Source organism: Aptenodytes forsteri, unplaced genomic scaffold (assembly GCF_000699145.1).
Source record: "Aptenodytes forsteri isolate BGI_AS27 unplaced genomic scaffold, ASM69914v1 Scaffold60, whole genome shotgun sequence".
NCBI classification, from domain to species: Eukaryota; Metazoa; Chordata; class Aves; order Sphenisciformes; family Spheniscidae; genus Aptenodytes; species Aptenodytes forsteri.
In genome coordinates this window covers 310215-325998 of record NW_008794175.1, presented here as the reverse complement: position 1 = coordinate 325998, position 15784 = coordinate 310215, and the positions used below count along the sequence as shown (strand labels likewise).

At 42.3% G+C, this 15784-nt stretch overlaps 1 protein-coding gene across 1 annotated transcript in view; it reads left to right on the top strand.

Annotated features, from left to right (window-relative positions):
• UTP20 (UTP20, small subunit processome component) overlaps positions 1-15784 on the top strand; it is a 78822-nt gene that overhangs the window by 12196 nt on the left and 50842 nt on the right. The window contains exons 3-15 of the mRNA XM_009284201.1: positions 582-662; positions 1489-1555; positions 1752-1884; positions 2372-2560; positions 4063-4144; positions 5229-5366; positions 5769-5924; positions 7476-7622; positions 8146-8280; positions 10250-10327; positions 11008-11186; positions 13186-13341; positions 13870-13958. Coding sequence (XP_009282476.1) covers positions 582-662; positions 1489-1555; positions 1752-1884; positions 2372-2560; positions 4063-4144; positions 5229-5366; positions 5769-5924; positions 7476-7622; positions 8146-8280; positions 10250-10327; positions 11008-11186; positions 13186-13341; positions 13870-13958 — 1630 coding nt within the window. The remainder of the gene's footprint in view (positions 1-581; positions 663-1488; positions 1556-1751; positions 1885-2371; positions 2561-4062; positions 4145-5228; positions 5367-5768; positions 5925-7475; positions 7623-8145; positions 8281-10249; positions 10328-11007; positions 11187-13185; positions 13342-13869; positions 13959-15784) is intronic.

The window sequence follows — 15784 nt, the reverse complement described above, 5'->3', positions numbered from 1 at the left end:
GGGGGGGGGGGGGGGGGGGGGGGGGTGGGGCGGGGCGGCGGGGAGCCGCGCCGCGTCGGGGCTCCGCAGCGCTGTGAGGGGGTCCTGGCCGAGACACCCGCGCCGAAGTGCGGCTTCTCCCCCTTTCCCCGGGACTGAGTGACACCTCCGTGAGCCGAGTCACCGCCCGTGTCACGCAGCAGGCACACCACAGCCTTAATGTAGAAAACTGACATAATGTAATAAAACAAAAATACCCAATGGGGGTATTAACCTAGGCGTTGTTTCAGGAAAGGCAAGAGCAGGGCAGTCTGTTGAAATCCGGGTGGATTTCTCTGCATCTTTTTCCCCGTGTTGTGGAGGCGTGTGGGGTGCGAGCCTTGGTTGTGCAGAGCGAGGGGGGAGAGGGTCGGTCCTGCTCGTGGGCATTTTAAGCATTTTTTTGCCTTAAAATTCTGGTAGGACTGTTTACAGATTGAGAGGTACTGTCTGGCAGCCCGTCATTATAAGTGGCGTTTTTGTTTGCAGTGCGTGTGCACTTAGGACTTAGAAGGGCCGTTCAGAGAATAGAGCAAGAAACATGTATGGCTTTTGTTTTACAGTTTCTTACCTTTTCGGAGCGCTTAAGCAATGTTAATATTGATATTATTCATCGGATTGACAGAACTGGAAGCTACGCTGAGGTGAGAATAGTAATTGTGGTCATTTTCTGCAATCACATCACAAGTAGATACGCTCCATGAGAGATTCACTTAAGAAGTTTATTCAGGAGGAAATTGGAAAGAAGCTCCTGGAAAAGTTGCCTTTCTTGGAGCCTCATTTCATGCTTTGTTCCCCTTTACTTTTTGACCTGCTTCACAGTATTGCCATAGAGACTCTTCAACAGCATCACCCTGATGGCTTTCACGTGGCTGGTGGGCCTGTGGGTGTTGCTGAGAATGGAAGATGCTGCTGTGGCAGTCAGCAGTCCTAGGTCTGGACCTGCAAAGACTTACGGGTGCTGAGTAGTTGCAATACTCGCAGCATGTATATAAAGCTTGCGTATGTATCTTTATAGATCATAAAGAAGGGTCATCTGTATGTGTCCTATAGATCATCATTGTGAATATAGTGCTTTGCAGGTTATTACCTCCTGGCCTGCTGGATTGTTCTTCTGAACTTCCCACTCAATAGCTGCGAGGATGCCAAAAGAAATCCCAAAGCATTTGTGCTGGGTGGGCTGTGGCTCAGCATCTTAGATTATCAAGGCCGGTCAACAGAGGTCTAAAAAGCAATTACGTAAACAAGTCTTGTCACCAGAAAATATTTTCAAATATGTTTTGAATATAGAAAGAAAAGTCTTATTTTCAGGGAAATTCCATAGCACCTTTTGAAATGAATTCATCAAGATTTCTTGAAATATTCTTAAAATAGTTAAGGTACTTGATAGTTTTCTTCATCTGAACCTCTCATCTTTGCAGGCTACATTCATTAGGGTTGATAGGTATTATTTTATCTTTGTTTTGACAGGAGGTTGAAACCTACTTTTTTGAAGGACTACGGAAATGGAGGGAACTGAACCTCACTCAGCATTTTGGTATGTAATTTTTATTAATGTTTCCTGCTTTCCTTAAACTGTTAAAATACATTTCTTCTGCATCCAGAGCCCAATGGGAGTTTTTCTATTGGCTGGTTTTTGGATTGGGCTCTGGAGAGTTATTATTCTTTAACATCCTACATGTTTACCAGGAACTGGACTAATTTTCAGGGTTTCTCTTTTGTGCTTCAAACAGTGCAGTTCTACAATGAAGTGGTCAACAAATGCCAGTCCTTCAACCAGCTGGTCTATTACCAGAGTGCCATTGTGCAGAGCTTGAAAACATATTTGCAAGTCAAAGGCAGTCTTGCTTATCAACCCCTATTAGAGTAAGTATATGGTGACAAAACGTAGTCAGAAGTCTTGACAGTATTACAAGTAAGCATGAGTCCTGTTGTGAGTGTTCTTTTTCTTTATTGTACCTGAGGAGAATATAGCAATGAGATGCCCAAAGTGGTCATATTTCCCTGATAGAGCTTTATGGTTCTAAGTCTTCAAAAAAAACCCAAAACTATGACAAGGCAAGCAAATTAGCCTGAGTGCTTACTGAGTGTCAGACAGAATGTTCATGTGCTTTGTTTGATGTTAATCATTTATGTCTTCTTGTTTACTGTTATCTGCTTGATTTTTTTTTAAAATCTTAAGATTCTTGCCATCCACAGCTGCCTAATAGGTGATATTTAAATAAAAGTGAGAAGTAAAGGTGATGCTGTCTTTCTTTCCAAAGAGACTGTGCTGGATTATGCAATGTCTGACTAGGTTTTTATTGGTTTGTTTTTGAAATGCACTAACACTGGTGTATTTTCTGAAACACAGTCTAGTGGTGCAGCTGGCTCGAGATCTTCAGGCTGATTTCTATCCCCACTTCCGTGACTTCTTCCTGGCCATCACCAACTTACTGGATACACAGGACACAGAGCTGCTGGAATGGGCTTTTACTGCTCTTTCCTATCTCTACAAATACTTGTGGAGATTGATGGTGAAGGACATACACAACATATACAGGTAAAAGCCGTTTTAATGTCTGTCTTGATCAGCAGTTATTAGATGCTATAGAAACATAAATGTCACACGAATACATGGCTTAATGCTTCAGTATACGTGTTAGCATGCTTTCCCTGCTTTCTGAGAGACTCTGAGCCTTGTTATCATATGCAGCTCCTTTGAGATCCTACTGACTTTCATGGGCCGCTGTATTGGAGGAGGGATGTGGGTTGGGCTGCAGATTTGCACCTTTGGTCTCCTTTTCTCCTGTGGGGATAGGAGAGGAAGCATCCACCTCAGCTGGGTAAACAAAGCTCAGAAAGACACTGGATTGCCAGAGTCGTCTTGGAAACCTGTGTCCAAGTCTAAGTTCAACACAGGTCTCAAGTATCTGCCAAGTACCTCAGCCATAGTTTTATCATTTCTGTCTTTCCCAATTGCAGACACCTAGACTAATGACATTGAATTGATTCCTTTGAATCTTTAATTGTTCCTTTCCCAGCATTTTCCCCTTTATGTTTTTCCCTTCTTCCTGTCTGTTTAGTGAGAGAGCAGATGAGGTACGCACAGTTTTGTATGCTTTGAAACTCCCTGCACAGGATGCTGTGGATGTGGAAGGTTGGCATAGGTTCAAAGGGAAACTGGCCAAATTGGAAGGAGTTACCAAATGGATAGGAGCCACCTCTGGCTTGGGGAGTCCCTGAGCTACAGGTGGTTGAAGGCTGATTTTGTATGTGCTTGCCCTGTTTTTAAACCTTTCTCAGGCACCTGCTTTGGCTGCCGCTGTAGACTGAATACTGGGCTGGATGAACCTGTGGCCTGACCCAGTATGACTGCTTGTTCGGTCTTACATTGCTGTGGTAGCAGGTCTCTTCTTTCTGTTACAGCCAGTGGGTCCATGTTGCTTCCTCCTAATTTCAATTTGGAACAGATGGAGCAAAAGAGGGGTTACAGATTCCCTCCCCAACCCAGCGAAAGCCGTCGGGCATATTGAAAAAACATCTGCTTGGCTGTGAATCTGAGCCACCACTCGCTCTGCACTGAACATGTGCTGAGCCACCTGCAACTGTTACTGAGACTTACCAGAGAACTGCAAATATTTATCACCCCTGTAAATTGTATCTTTAGAAACTTTTAAGTGCACAGGAGAGCCTGTTGGCTCAACTGAAATACAAATCTGGCTTATCAAATCAACTTTGGTTTTACTTACTGCTGCTGAGTATATATGTTGAAAATCTTGATGCTGCAGTTGAATCTGTGTGGATCCAGAGATTTTAGTGGTATTTCTGAATGCAGCTTAATTTGCCTGGCACTGTCATTTGACCTTCTTTCCAAAACTCTGTTCTTTATCCAGGGAGAGTGGGAAGGAATCGAGTTGAGGAAGGTATTTGCCCTCTCTAGGAGGACAGATTCTTAGTGTTTGTAAGAAGTGGCAATGTAAACTGAAAACATAAGTTTTAAAACCAGTTGGTGGCAATTCTTGCATTGTCTTTAAAACAGCGGATTATTTTGTGTCTTTGTAGCCTGTACAGCACCCTGCTGGCTCACCACAAACTTCACATCAGAAACTTTGCTGCTGAAAGTTTTGTCTTTCTAATGAGAAAGGTGAGGTGTTTGTACTTTGACGCTATCTCCATTCTGTGGTGGCTCTTGGATTCAATGTGTAATATTAGGTTTTCTCCAAAGAAGGGTTAACAAGGCCTGAACTGGCATTCAGCATGTCCTGAGTTGTCATTTTTAGTGAGTGTTTTACTGAGAATGTCATGCACTTCATATCAGCAGTGGCAAATAGAGGCCTTATCACTGTCTGTTTTAAGAGCAGTTAAACCAAATGTCTGTGGTTGGTTTATTTAAAATGACTAGAAATGGTAAGGTAATCTTCCAAAAGGGAGGCTTTGATTTGTAAATGCATACTTGCTCACTGGCTTTTTCACTAATGCTTTAAGGCCCTTGTGGAACTGAAATTCTTGTGACAACCTTTTTGCAGTCCTGAAAATCAGAGTATATAACATTCCCAGGCAGATCAATCAAGATCAGACAGCAGCCTTTCATGGAGTAAGGAAAGGGAGTGGTAGTTTTTGGGGTTTTATTTAGTCAAAATATACAAAAGCCAGGATTCCTGAGACTGGCCAGCAAATTTGGGTATCCTCATTTTTGTCCTAAGTTGAGAGACCTTAATAAAGCACATTTGTTTGATTGGTTGTTTTCAGAAATTGCTGAACTTCAAGTCAAATCCTCAGAAATGGAGGGCTTTAAAATCTTGGGCCAGAAATCCCTGCAGTATTCCCAAGTGTGGTTATATTTTTGGATGACTGGATTCTGTGTTCAGCTGATACACGTCTCTTTCCACACCAGCGCAGCGACCTTTGTGTTTCAGTTGGGACCAGTTTAATGGTGCATTTATGCACGTGTTTAACTCTAAAATCATAATAATCAAAACCACATATTTCAACTGCAGTGGCCTCAGTAGACCTGTGTACATCTTGGGGGGGGAGCTGTAGTGACTGAATAGCTGATCATTTTTCTCCTTTCAGTTTCCTTGCGTGGATGCAGAAATAGTGAGTTTGAACTGTTAGGGGAAGGCAGGTCTAGGAGTGTAATGTGGTGCTGTGGAGCCATTTAATTGCCTCTATCCATCTGGCAGCTCTGAACGGAAGATAACTTTTTTTTTTCTCCTTATGTTTTATAGGTTTCTGATAAAAATGCAATCTTCAATTTAATGCTCCGTGACCTGGGGGAGCACCCCGAGAAGGTGGAAGGTGTAGGACAGCTACTTTTTGAGATGTGCAAGGGTGTTCAAAACATGTTTCACTCTTGTGCAGAGACGGTAAAGACAAGAAAAGATTGCTGGTTTAAATGTTGCTGTAACAGAGCCTTAGGCAGCGCTCAGAGAAACCATTGAGTGTTGTCTTGTTCACCTCAGTGGATCCTTGGTGATAAGCATGCTGTTCCGTACTTAATAGGATCTGAAAGACACCTTCTAAGAATACTCTTTGAGATAGGAAGGTTGTTTTTAGTAATTCCTATGCAGTATTCCTATATATTAAAATAGTACTTCTTGCTGGTATTTCAGGTTGTAAGTGATAGTCCTTTTTTTTTCCTCCCTGTAGTCGTTCTAGAAAGAATCAAGATCATTGGAATATTTTAGCAGTATATTGCACTAACTAATTTTAGGATTGCTAGATTATTTTCAAAGTATAAGGACATGATGTGCTCTTTTCCTGTGCAGGCTATGAAGTTAATTCTGTTAAAGTTGGGGCCTATTACTGAAGAAGAAATTGAACTACCGTGGGTAACTGTAGGAGAAGCCTTTGAGCAGATGATCAGATCAGCTGTAGTGCATATCCATAAGGAGCATTTTGACATTGTCTTCAAGTGCTTGCAGGTACACTGATTTTTTTTTTTTTTTAATTTTTTTTGATTCATGAGAGACTGAAAAAAAAATGTGCACTTATCAAGAAAAGTATTTGTGTTTTATTGGACCAGAGCTGTTTTTTTTCTGCTTTGGAAACATTAAATACAGTGTCATGAGCATGGGAAAAATCCCACCCTTCTTTTGTAAGTTCAGTGACCCTGGTGTCTGTGCTGTGCTGTGAGAAGGGAACTACTGTGTGAGACACAGACTTCAGTGCCACGACTAGGCAAGGAGGTTTTGTAGGATCTGCCTTTGCAGAGACAAACATCACAGGCCCCTTGCTGGGGTGGGAATGCTAGGGCTTGCTTTATATTGCTGAACTAGGTGGTTCCAAGACCACCTTGTGACAGTAACGGGGAAGCTTTCTTTCCTCATGTTGCTGCTTGGGGGGTTACACTCTGAGGTTTGAGGGAGCACAGCTGAGTGCCGTGGGCTGTGCTGTGTTGGGTCAGGGTGATGCAGAATGATGAGCAAGGGCCTGGCAAGTGCTTTTTATTTACCTGATCAACATTTAAATGTGTTTTACTAGCGATTGGGATTTGCTAAGGGGGTTTGAAACCTCTTGCAACTGACAACTGTGTCAGTTGTGCTCCTCACAGGGGTGAAATGGGAAACTGGAGGAAACGGTACACATGAACTTTAGGGTAGTCCTTCCAGCATGGGTAAATAGTTCTATTTATTTCTTTTTGGAACTCCCTCCCCGTGACTATCCATAGTTTCCCAGAAAATCCCATCCTGTTCCTCCTACCTCACCCAGTATGATAGCGGTTAATGCCCGACTATCATTAGCTACAGAATATTTGCCACTGGATGTTTTGTATCCCTGGGATCTGAGTCACTCAGCATCTGCAGTTGTGATGAAATCTTGGAAACTGGTGACATAATTCCCGTTATTTTTAATGAAGCTTGTGTTTTACCCTGGGAACCAGTGGGCAAGTGGCGTTTGTTGAGCTCAGTATCATGTTCAGAAGGAAATACGTAGTCTATGATAGCTCTCTAAATTGGGTTCAATTTATAGGATCAAGGATGGGAGTTTATATTCTCTGGACAGAAAGGGACACTAATGGGAGTGATCCAGAGTAGCTCCATTATCTGTGTAATGTAGATGGTATGAGTAACATCTCAGCATCCACATTAGCATAATGATGCGTAAAGTGTAAAAGTACTTAAGTTATGATAATTCCAGTGGAAGCTAGGTACTTCCATACCATTGTGGCTCTGGGGGCAAGTATTTCTTTCTCTTCCTTTCCTATTTGGTATGTCGTGTGTTGGCCTTTCAGGAGGCACTCATCTTGGGAAGTATTTGTGTTTCTGTCCAAGGAATCCAGGATGTGTGTTTTTACATAATGGGAATCACGTAGTGTTTCTGCAAGGTTTAGTTTGTTGAACATGAATGAGACAGTCAACAGTAGTTTGGGCGGATGAAACATTGATTCTTTAGAATGCCTTTCAAATAGCAGTAAGTGAAACAGGGTCTGATATTTCTTTGAAACGTTTTGCTTTCCTTTTCTATTTAAACAGGAGTCACTCTTAGACTTGCAGAGGAAAATAACTAAGGCTAACTGCTGTATGGCTTCAGAGCAGATGGAAAGGATTCTGCAAGCTTACCTGATCCTAGTGGAACATGCAAATGGATCCAAAATCTCACTGCCTGAAGACGTCTGTCAGGTAGGTCAGGCCATCACTTTGGCTGATGTACCAGAGAACTATCAATTGAATATGGAAGAAGTGTGGTCAGCTGAAGAACTCATACACACTTCTGATGCATCAGTGGGCTTAGGATTTGAGTTGAGTGAACAGAGATAATTATTGTGAGTATCACTACCTCTCTGATCCCATGAGAATTTACCTCCGTACTGTAATGCTGGTGTTGTCCTCCTTTAAATGAGCAAGGGGGAAAGCGGGCTGCTGCTGCTAGAGACCATGCTGAACTGTAGTTCCTGCCACTGTGGAGGAGACCTAGACCCCATATCAATGGTAGAGCAGTTCTACCAGATTCACATACGTTTGACCCCGTTGGATTCAAATGTAGGTACAGTTCCTTCAAACTTTGACAGGACTATTAGGATTCATTTCTGTGGGCTGAAACTTAGAACATCATGCCCTCCTGCTCCAGGGACTGTCCAGGTCATTCAGATCAGACAGTCACTATCTTCATAGATCAATATCAGTTCTCTCTCTTTCATTTCAGATTTTAATAAAAATGTTACAAACACCAGATCTCTCATCATCTTGCTGCAAGACCCTGCTGAACACCATTTCTGCATTCCTGCTGGCTGAGAATGTTTTCTTGCCTGATTCTTTGACCAAGGAAGCTATTGAGAAGGTAACAAAGACTGCTGCTTACAGCAGAAATCCCAGAGTTCACGTTCCCTATGGCAGGCTGATTTCACGACATTCCACTTTGGGCTGGGAAATAGACTATAAGATTCCCTTTAGCCTTTTTGCACAGATAAGGGAGAAGCTGCCTAATGCTTTAATGTCTGCTGTGGTCTTGGGACTCTTTGACAGTCTTAGACAGACTGTCAGTGTAGCAATGCTGCTGTGGCAGACATCTTTGCAATGAAAGACAGACCCTGATTCAAACACGTACAGCCTCTGTAGAGAAAGGAGGGAGAAGGAGAAGGAACGTGTTCTGTTTTAGATTATAAAGCAGGTCAGTGAGTTGGACTTAGTGAAAAAAGTACATTTTTCACTAAGCTGCCAAGCATTTAGTGAGCATGGGTTAGCTTTGTGAACAAGGTTCAGGCAAGTGCAGTTTGATTTAGAAAGTACACAGGTAGGCACATTTCAGTACTACTATTGCTCCTGAAGCATTGACAGGATTAGCTGCATACATTACTATCAAGTGCAGTGTTGTAAAGATTAATAGGAGATGCTACTATGGAGTCTGGTTCTTCAGTTTTCCTGTTACAGTACATGATAATTTTGTAATTTACAGTGTAGACCATAGTTGTACTGTGTATTTAAAAATATATTTAAAAAAAGATACGTGTTGTGATTTGCAATGGGAAAACAAGGCTGTTGCAATTGTTTAAAAAAGATCAAATTTCATTTGGTCTTCAGTGTTGGCTTGTGTTGAAGTAAGATTGGTTCTGCCTGTGGCATGAGTCCAGTTTTGCTCAGGAGACGTAATCCTTCAAACATTTGAGGATATTTGTGTGGGCTTCTGTTAAACTGGTCTCATGGTTTAACCCCAGCCGGCAGCTATGCACCACACAGCCGCTTGCTCACTCCCCCCTGGTGGGATGGGGGAGAGAAGCAGAAGAGTGAAAGTGAGAAAATCCGTGGGTTGAGATAAAGACAGTTTAATAGGTAAAGCAAAAGCTGCACACGCAAGTAAAGCAAAACAAGGAATTCATTCACTACTTCCATCGGCAGGCAGGTGTTCAGCCATCTCCAGGAAAGCAGGGCTCCATCACGCGTGACGGTTACTTGGGAAGAGAAATGCCATAATTCCAAACATCCCCCCCTTCCTTCTTCTTCCCCCAGCTTTATATTCCCAGCTTCTTGTGCACCCCCAGCCTGCTCGCTGGTGGGGTGGGGGGAGAAGCAGAAAAGGCCTTGACTCTGTGTGAGCACTGCTCAGCAGTAACGAAAACATCCCTGTATTATCAACACTGTTTTCAGCACAAATCCAAAACATAGCCCCATACTAGCTACTATGAAGAAAATTAACTCTGTCCCAGCCAAAACCAGCACAACTGGAGGAGGCTTAAAGCTGTTCTTGTCTTCTGAAGGGTCTGGGAAAGGGAGGTCTGGGTGTGTATTTCTATGTTGTACATCTCAGCATTGAGGAGCACTGATCCTTCAAAGGACTGTTCCTATCTTGGGTCCTTCAGAAGCACAGAAGTTGGCTCTGCCCATGAGGTGGTAAACTTTCTGCAACCTGCTACACAGGAAAAATGCTGAGGTGAAAGATCTTTTGGGCCTAAGCTTTTTCCTGACAGTTGATGTGTCTGTGCTGCAGTCATGGAACTTTCAGCTTACATTTTCCACATCACAGTAAAGAGATACCTAAGCTGTCTTTGCACAGATCCAGCTTGGATCCAGCAAGGTTTGTTAAAAAGGGCTGTGCTTTTCTGTACCTGAACAGTCACTGGTAACAGTATTGCTGTGTATGTCTGAACTGACAAGCCCTGCTAGCCATGAACAGAAAGCCAAGCTGGGTGTCTCGGAGTTCAAAGCATGGTTGATTTATAAACCAGAAAAAATGTCCCATGGATAATGGAGAGTTGACTATGAAATGTCTCTTGTTATTGTGTTCCTGTCAACCTTTCATTTGCATCTTGCAGGTATTTGCAAGTGGATTTGAACAGCGCTTTCTTTTGGACTTCTCTGAAGTGATGTTCACAATGAAGCAATTTGAGAGGGTAGGTGGAAGCTTTTGTGCATTTTGTTTATTTTTTGTTGCCAAAGAGAATAACTGGGAAATCCATAGTATATTTACTTGCCTTGTATGCTGAAGCATTTTTGTGTATTGACATGATGTTTATTTAAACTTCTGTCATGATCTGGTAAGAATGAAAGGTTACTTCCGCAATTGTGTTGAAGCTTGGTAATGGTGCTCAGGGTTGCAGAAGGTGACAGGTATCTGTGATCACAAAAAGAAGCATGTCTGTTGGGAATTAAAGGGGTGGGCTTGTTATGGATGGGATGAAGAGAAGGAGTTCTGGAGAGAGTAAGTGGAAATGAAGAATAAGGGATGTCTGATAGGTCAGGTCTGGAACTAGTGATCTGGGAGGAATTGAATTAATTAAATGGAGTGGGATGTGAAAGTAAAGTCAGGGATCTGGAATGTCCTGATGAGACTAGATTTGGGGCAAACTGCGATTTTACATCAAATCACTGTCCCTGCTGGGGTAAGAGGATGTCTGTGTGCTGATGACTTGGGGCACCAGGACTGATAAGTCTGGTGCTTTGCTGGCTCATTTGTGAGTGTTTGGATTCCTCTGTGGCTGGTATGTGGTTTTTTTTGTGGATTTGATCATGGTTAAAGAGACTTATCAATCCTTGACTTTATTCTTTTTTTCCTCCCCCCCCTCCCCTTCAGCATTTTCTTCCGTGCTTTCTGGAGTACATTGAGCATTGCTTCTCTGGCACAGATGCCCTCACAAAGGATGAGGCAATGGCAATTCTGGCTAAACTCATTCTGGTGAAAGCAGAGCCTCCTACCATTGGTTCAATGGCATTTGAAAAGTATCCTCTCGTTTTCTCTGAATCATCTGTCAGGTGAGACTTCTCAAGCTTAGCAAACACTAGATGTGTGTGCATGGCAGACATGCCTGAAGGCAGTGCAGAGCTACATAAAAGTTGCCCCCCAGTATTTGCCAGAGTTGTGTAAATGGCAACGTTGCTGGCAGATTTGCAAACCAAGTGATATGGTAGGATTCCATTTTTCTTTCTGAGATTATTTGAGAAGAGATACTGCTCTGGAAAGGTTATCACTGATATAAAAAGACTAGAAAGTGTTGCAGTAGGGGTGTGATGGGGATTTGTTACACCCAAGATGCATGCTGCATCCTTGGGCAGTTAATCTTTGTAGTGAGTGCTGCAGTCCAGGTTCTCATCATTACTAACCTCCTGCCTGTACCCCATCTTTTTTCCCTGTATGCATACGTCTTGTCCAGGAGCTTTCTTGGCAGCACTACTATAGTACCACAGAGCACAGCTGGGTACCAAAGGGCATGTAATTAATCCAGATACAGCACTGTGCTGGCACAGCTTGACTGCTTCTAGTTGCAAAGCTAGCTTGATTGCAATGAAGTGGTTGCTTTCCCCCTGGAGCCTCTTTGGAAAGATTTGGGGTAACCGCTGTCAAGCACAGAATGACCATTGCTAATCTACTGATGATAATTGTTCTAATCACTCTAGCTCAGATAATTCAGAACTTTCACTGGCAGAGTGGTCACTTGTATTGCCTTTTATGTAAGGTTTTTTCTTTCCTAAAAGCAATCCACTCTGGGTTTTTCCTATTTTTATTTAATAGAGTGGAGGTATTAGGATTTAGGGAACAGAAGGTTGAGTCAAAAGAACTAGATTTGTTTTTCTTCCCTTGTTTTCTTTGTCTGTTGATCTCTCTGGATTTTCAGTGGTATGGATTACATAGCTGAGAGGACCTTGGTCCTACTTGGGAATTTTTTGTGCTCCTGCAATGTCACTGGTAGAAATTAGGGCTGGGAGACATCTCAAGAGTTGCATACCCCGTCTCCTACCTAGGATGGAATTAGCAAGTCCTGAACCAGTCCTGAAAGATGTCTGACCAAATTGTTATTAAATACTCCAATTCTGGAGATTCCCAAGCTGCCCTGGCAGTCTGTGCCAGTACTTTGCTGTCTTTATGGTTACACAGGTGTTTGGGTTTTCTTTTTTTGTTTCCCAGTCTTCAGTGTATGAACTAAACTTCCTTTGCTGCAGTTTAAATCCATTGCTGTTTATCTTATCTGCAGGGAACATAAAGAGCAGATTATTTCTTACTCTTTGCATCCAGCTTTTACAAATAATCCAGGCTTTGATCATCAGAAACATCTGAAATCTTCTTTCTCTGGACCAGCAATCCTAATTCCTTGAGGTTTATTTCATAAATTTTGTTTGTTAAACCTCTAATGATTCTTGATGCTGCCTTTTTGTTAGCTTCTGTATTTCTTGAAGGGTGGAGCCTATGCAGCCTTCTAACTGTGGTCTTGCAAGCACTGGGTGGAATGGAAAGATTGCTGTCCATGGGGTGTGAAGTACTCCTGTTCATATGTTCCAGTATGGTGTCAACCCTTTCTGCCTGTAGATAGGCTTGTTGATTTGGGCTCAGCTTGTCATTCGTTTTAAGTCCCCAAACTTTTACCTCACTGGTTGTTTTCTGTCATCCGTTAGTCTATCTATGTCAGTGTGATCATGGTTTATTAACAGTAATCACAGAGATGACTCTTAGGTGCTCATAGAGGCTCTATGTCCCAGTTGTGAGGGTGTCCAACTAAGAACTAGTGTCTTTCCTTCTAGAAATATTATTTGAACTTGAAATAAAGACCTGACATTTCTTGTGGGCCATGCTTTGTGCTCCTCAGCATGACTAGATGGTATTTTGTGCTGTGGAGGACATTAAAAAGAAAATAATCCCTTGGCTGTCCAAGTCCTTTTTGCTAGAATTAGCAAACATAATTTTGAGTGTCATGGGAGGAAAATGAACAATCTCTGATATGCAGTGGTGGGTTACTAAAAAGTTTGGTTTCATTTTTAGCTCTAATACAAGGCAACAAACAAGTAAAAGACAAGGAGGAAAGGCAGAAGTACCAGTGTTGGATCATGTACTGTCTTTAATCCATTTACCAGAGAAGGAAGACATTGCTGACCTTTCACAGCCTTGGGTTGCCTTGGTTGTACTGCCACATATTAGGTAAGGGATATTCTAAGGTACTATTGTCATGTATTTCTGTCGTACTGTCTAGTTCACTATCTGTCAGAAATCATTTTACTAAGGGAAGGACAATAATTACTAACGCTAGTTTGGGGAAACCGGGGTTAGAAGGTGAAAAAATGCTGTGTGGAAACAGCATGAGTCAATAGTAAAGTCAGGAATAGAATATCAGTTTCTTGATCGCCTGCTCCCTAAATTTAGTACTCTAGTACACAGAGATGTTCTTGACATGTTTCAGTTTCTGTGTTTTAAGCACTGTCCTCTCTAGGCAGTGGTTTTTTCAATAATTATGATGTTCTTGTATGGAAGGAATAGTTGGAAAGAAGGTGCAATGAATGCTACAACTTAAATTGTGAATCGGAAATAGCAAAAATGGTTTGCTGCTGGTTTCAAACTTGGGGTGAGCTATCTGTAATTTGATACAAGATAGATGTGAAAGAAAGCTTTCATACGTGTGTAGGTGTCAGTGTAAATAGAGATAAAAGTCTTCCCATTTATTTTGGACAGACCAATGGACAAAGAAAACATTCTGCCCCATGTGACAAATTTTATAGACTCTCTCTTCACAGCCATTGACAAAGGAAGCCTCTGCAAAGGTCAGTTACGGTTATTTCCTGTTTATTTGCTTTTTGTTGATATATTAAAAAAAAATATAAAGCAGTTTTTCTGATGACACAAGGCATGAAAATGAATAGCAGCAGCACTGTATCCAAATTTATTGACCAGCTCAAGTAAAACTAGAAAAGCAAAGCTTGGGGGTAAACACCCTCCAGGAAATGATTCTGCATTTGCTCTTGATAATAATAATGGGGTGGCAGATGTTCTGTGGAGTGGAGGACAGAGATAATTGGGAAGGAAAAGAAGAAAGTGGGAAAGAAAGAGGATGGAAATCAATCTAAACCAGATCCAGTCAAGTGAAGGCTATTGACTCACAAGCTCCAGTTAGACTATTCCAAACCTATAGTGCAAAGTTTGGGACATTACCATCTCTCACCTAAGTGACAGCACCAATTCTAAAATGCTGCAGCTTTCTTCCAGGCATGGGTGGTCACTGGTTGTTTTCCCTCTCTAGCCAGAAAAAAGATGTTTTAACTTAGTTTTCATTGGGCAGGGCGGTTGTTACTTGGGGATTGCAAGTATTTGACCTTGTACCAAATATAAGCAAGTATTGGAATGCCCCAGGTTCACTGTTCATTGACTCTAGACATAAGCAAGTATTGGAATGCCCCAGGTTCAGTGTTCATTGTTCCTTGGTTTGAAAGGGCTTGTCTAGAGTCTGGCCTTTTCCCTTTATAATCCCTTTATTAACATTCCTAAATGTATCCGCCAATTGGCTCTGTTGCTTTTTCTTCTCTAGTCTTTGTCAAGCATGGTCCTTTTTGATTTAGCCCTTTCTCCTATCCTGTTTGCAGGATTTGCATGCTGTTGTGATTGTTTTAGTGGCAATGTACTTATTCTCAAAAAGGAATACACAAACTTTCTTTTCTTGGGTCTCGTCTTTGGTGGCAGTAGTAGCAGCTCTGCACCAGCTCTGTGTGTGTGCAAGAGGCACGTTGCTATTTCTTCCTTTGCCCATAAGAGAAAAGAAAACAAACGCAACCTCAGTCCTACGCTCCTGCCTCCTATTGCCCCATCCTACATTCTGTGCTTTATTTTCCTCACCCTCCTCCCAAACTAGGGTTCCTGGACACTTTCTTCATCCTCCAGCATTCTTTCCAGTTCCATGATTTCTACAGTTCCTTCACCTTCTACTAGGACTCAAGTCTCCTCTCACTGCCTGTGCAAGGCACACTCCAGCCCGGTGCTCCCTATTTGACCTGCCTGGCCTCTGTAGGCTGAGGCAAAGTGCAAGTCCCAGAACCGGGTGTTTTTCTACAGTTGCTGTGGAGTGCAGGGAAGCACGCTTGCAAACTGAGACAGAGCAACAGCAAGTTACCCCTGGCAGCTGTTCAGGGGTAACTGCGGGTACGGAAGTGCTTGCCCTGTTGATCATATAGGTGTGTCCACAGTGAGGTGGGAGGCGCTATCTTTGTCCAGCACAGACGTACTACTACCAAATGGTATGCAGTTTACAGTTTGGGAACATGTGCCCTTACACTATAGATGCAGAAAGCTTCATCCTGCCATTACTTGCTGTTTCTTCTCCTCTCTTTGAGGAGCAATTTATGGAGGTTAATGATGAGCAGGATTTGGCACACACCTGGGGAATTAAGCAACTTGGAACAGAGGGATGTTTTCAAAGAATAAACGGGAAATGAATGCTCACTTCCCCTTCTTTTCCATGGCAGCTGGCAGCATGTAAGAAAATTATATGCTTTAAAAACTTTATTCAATTTGCCTGGTTTAGGAACAGTGTTTCTTCTGCTTGGGAAGAAATGAAGGAGAGGGGAGTTTTTGTTTTTTTTTTTTTTTTTTTAAAAAC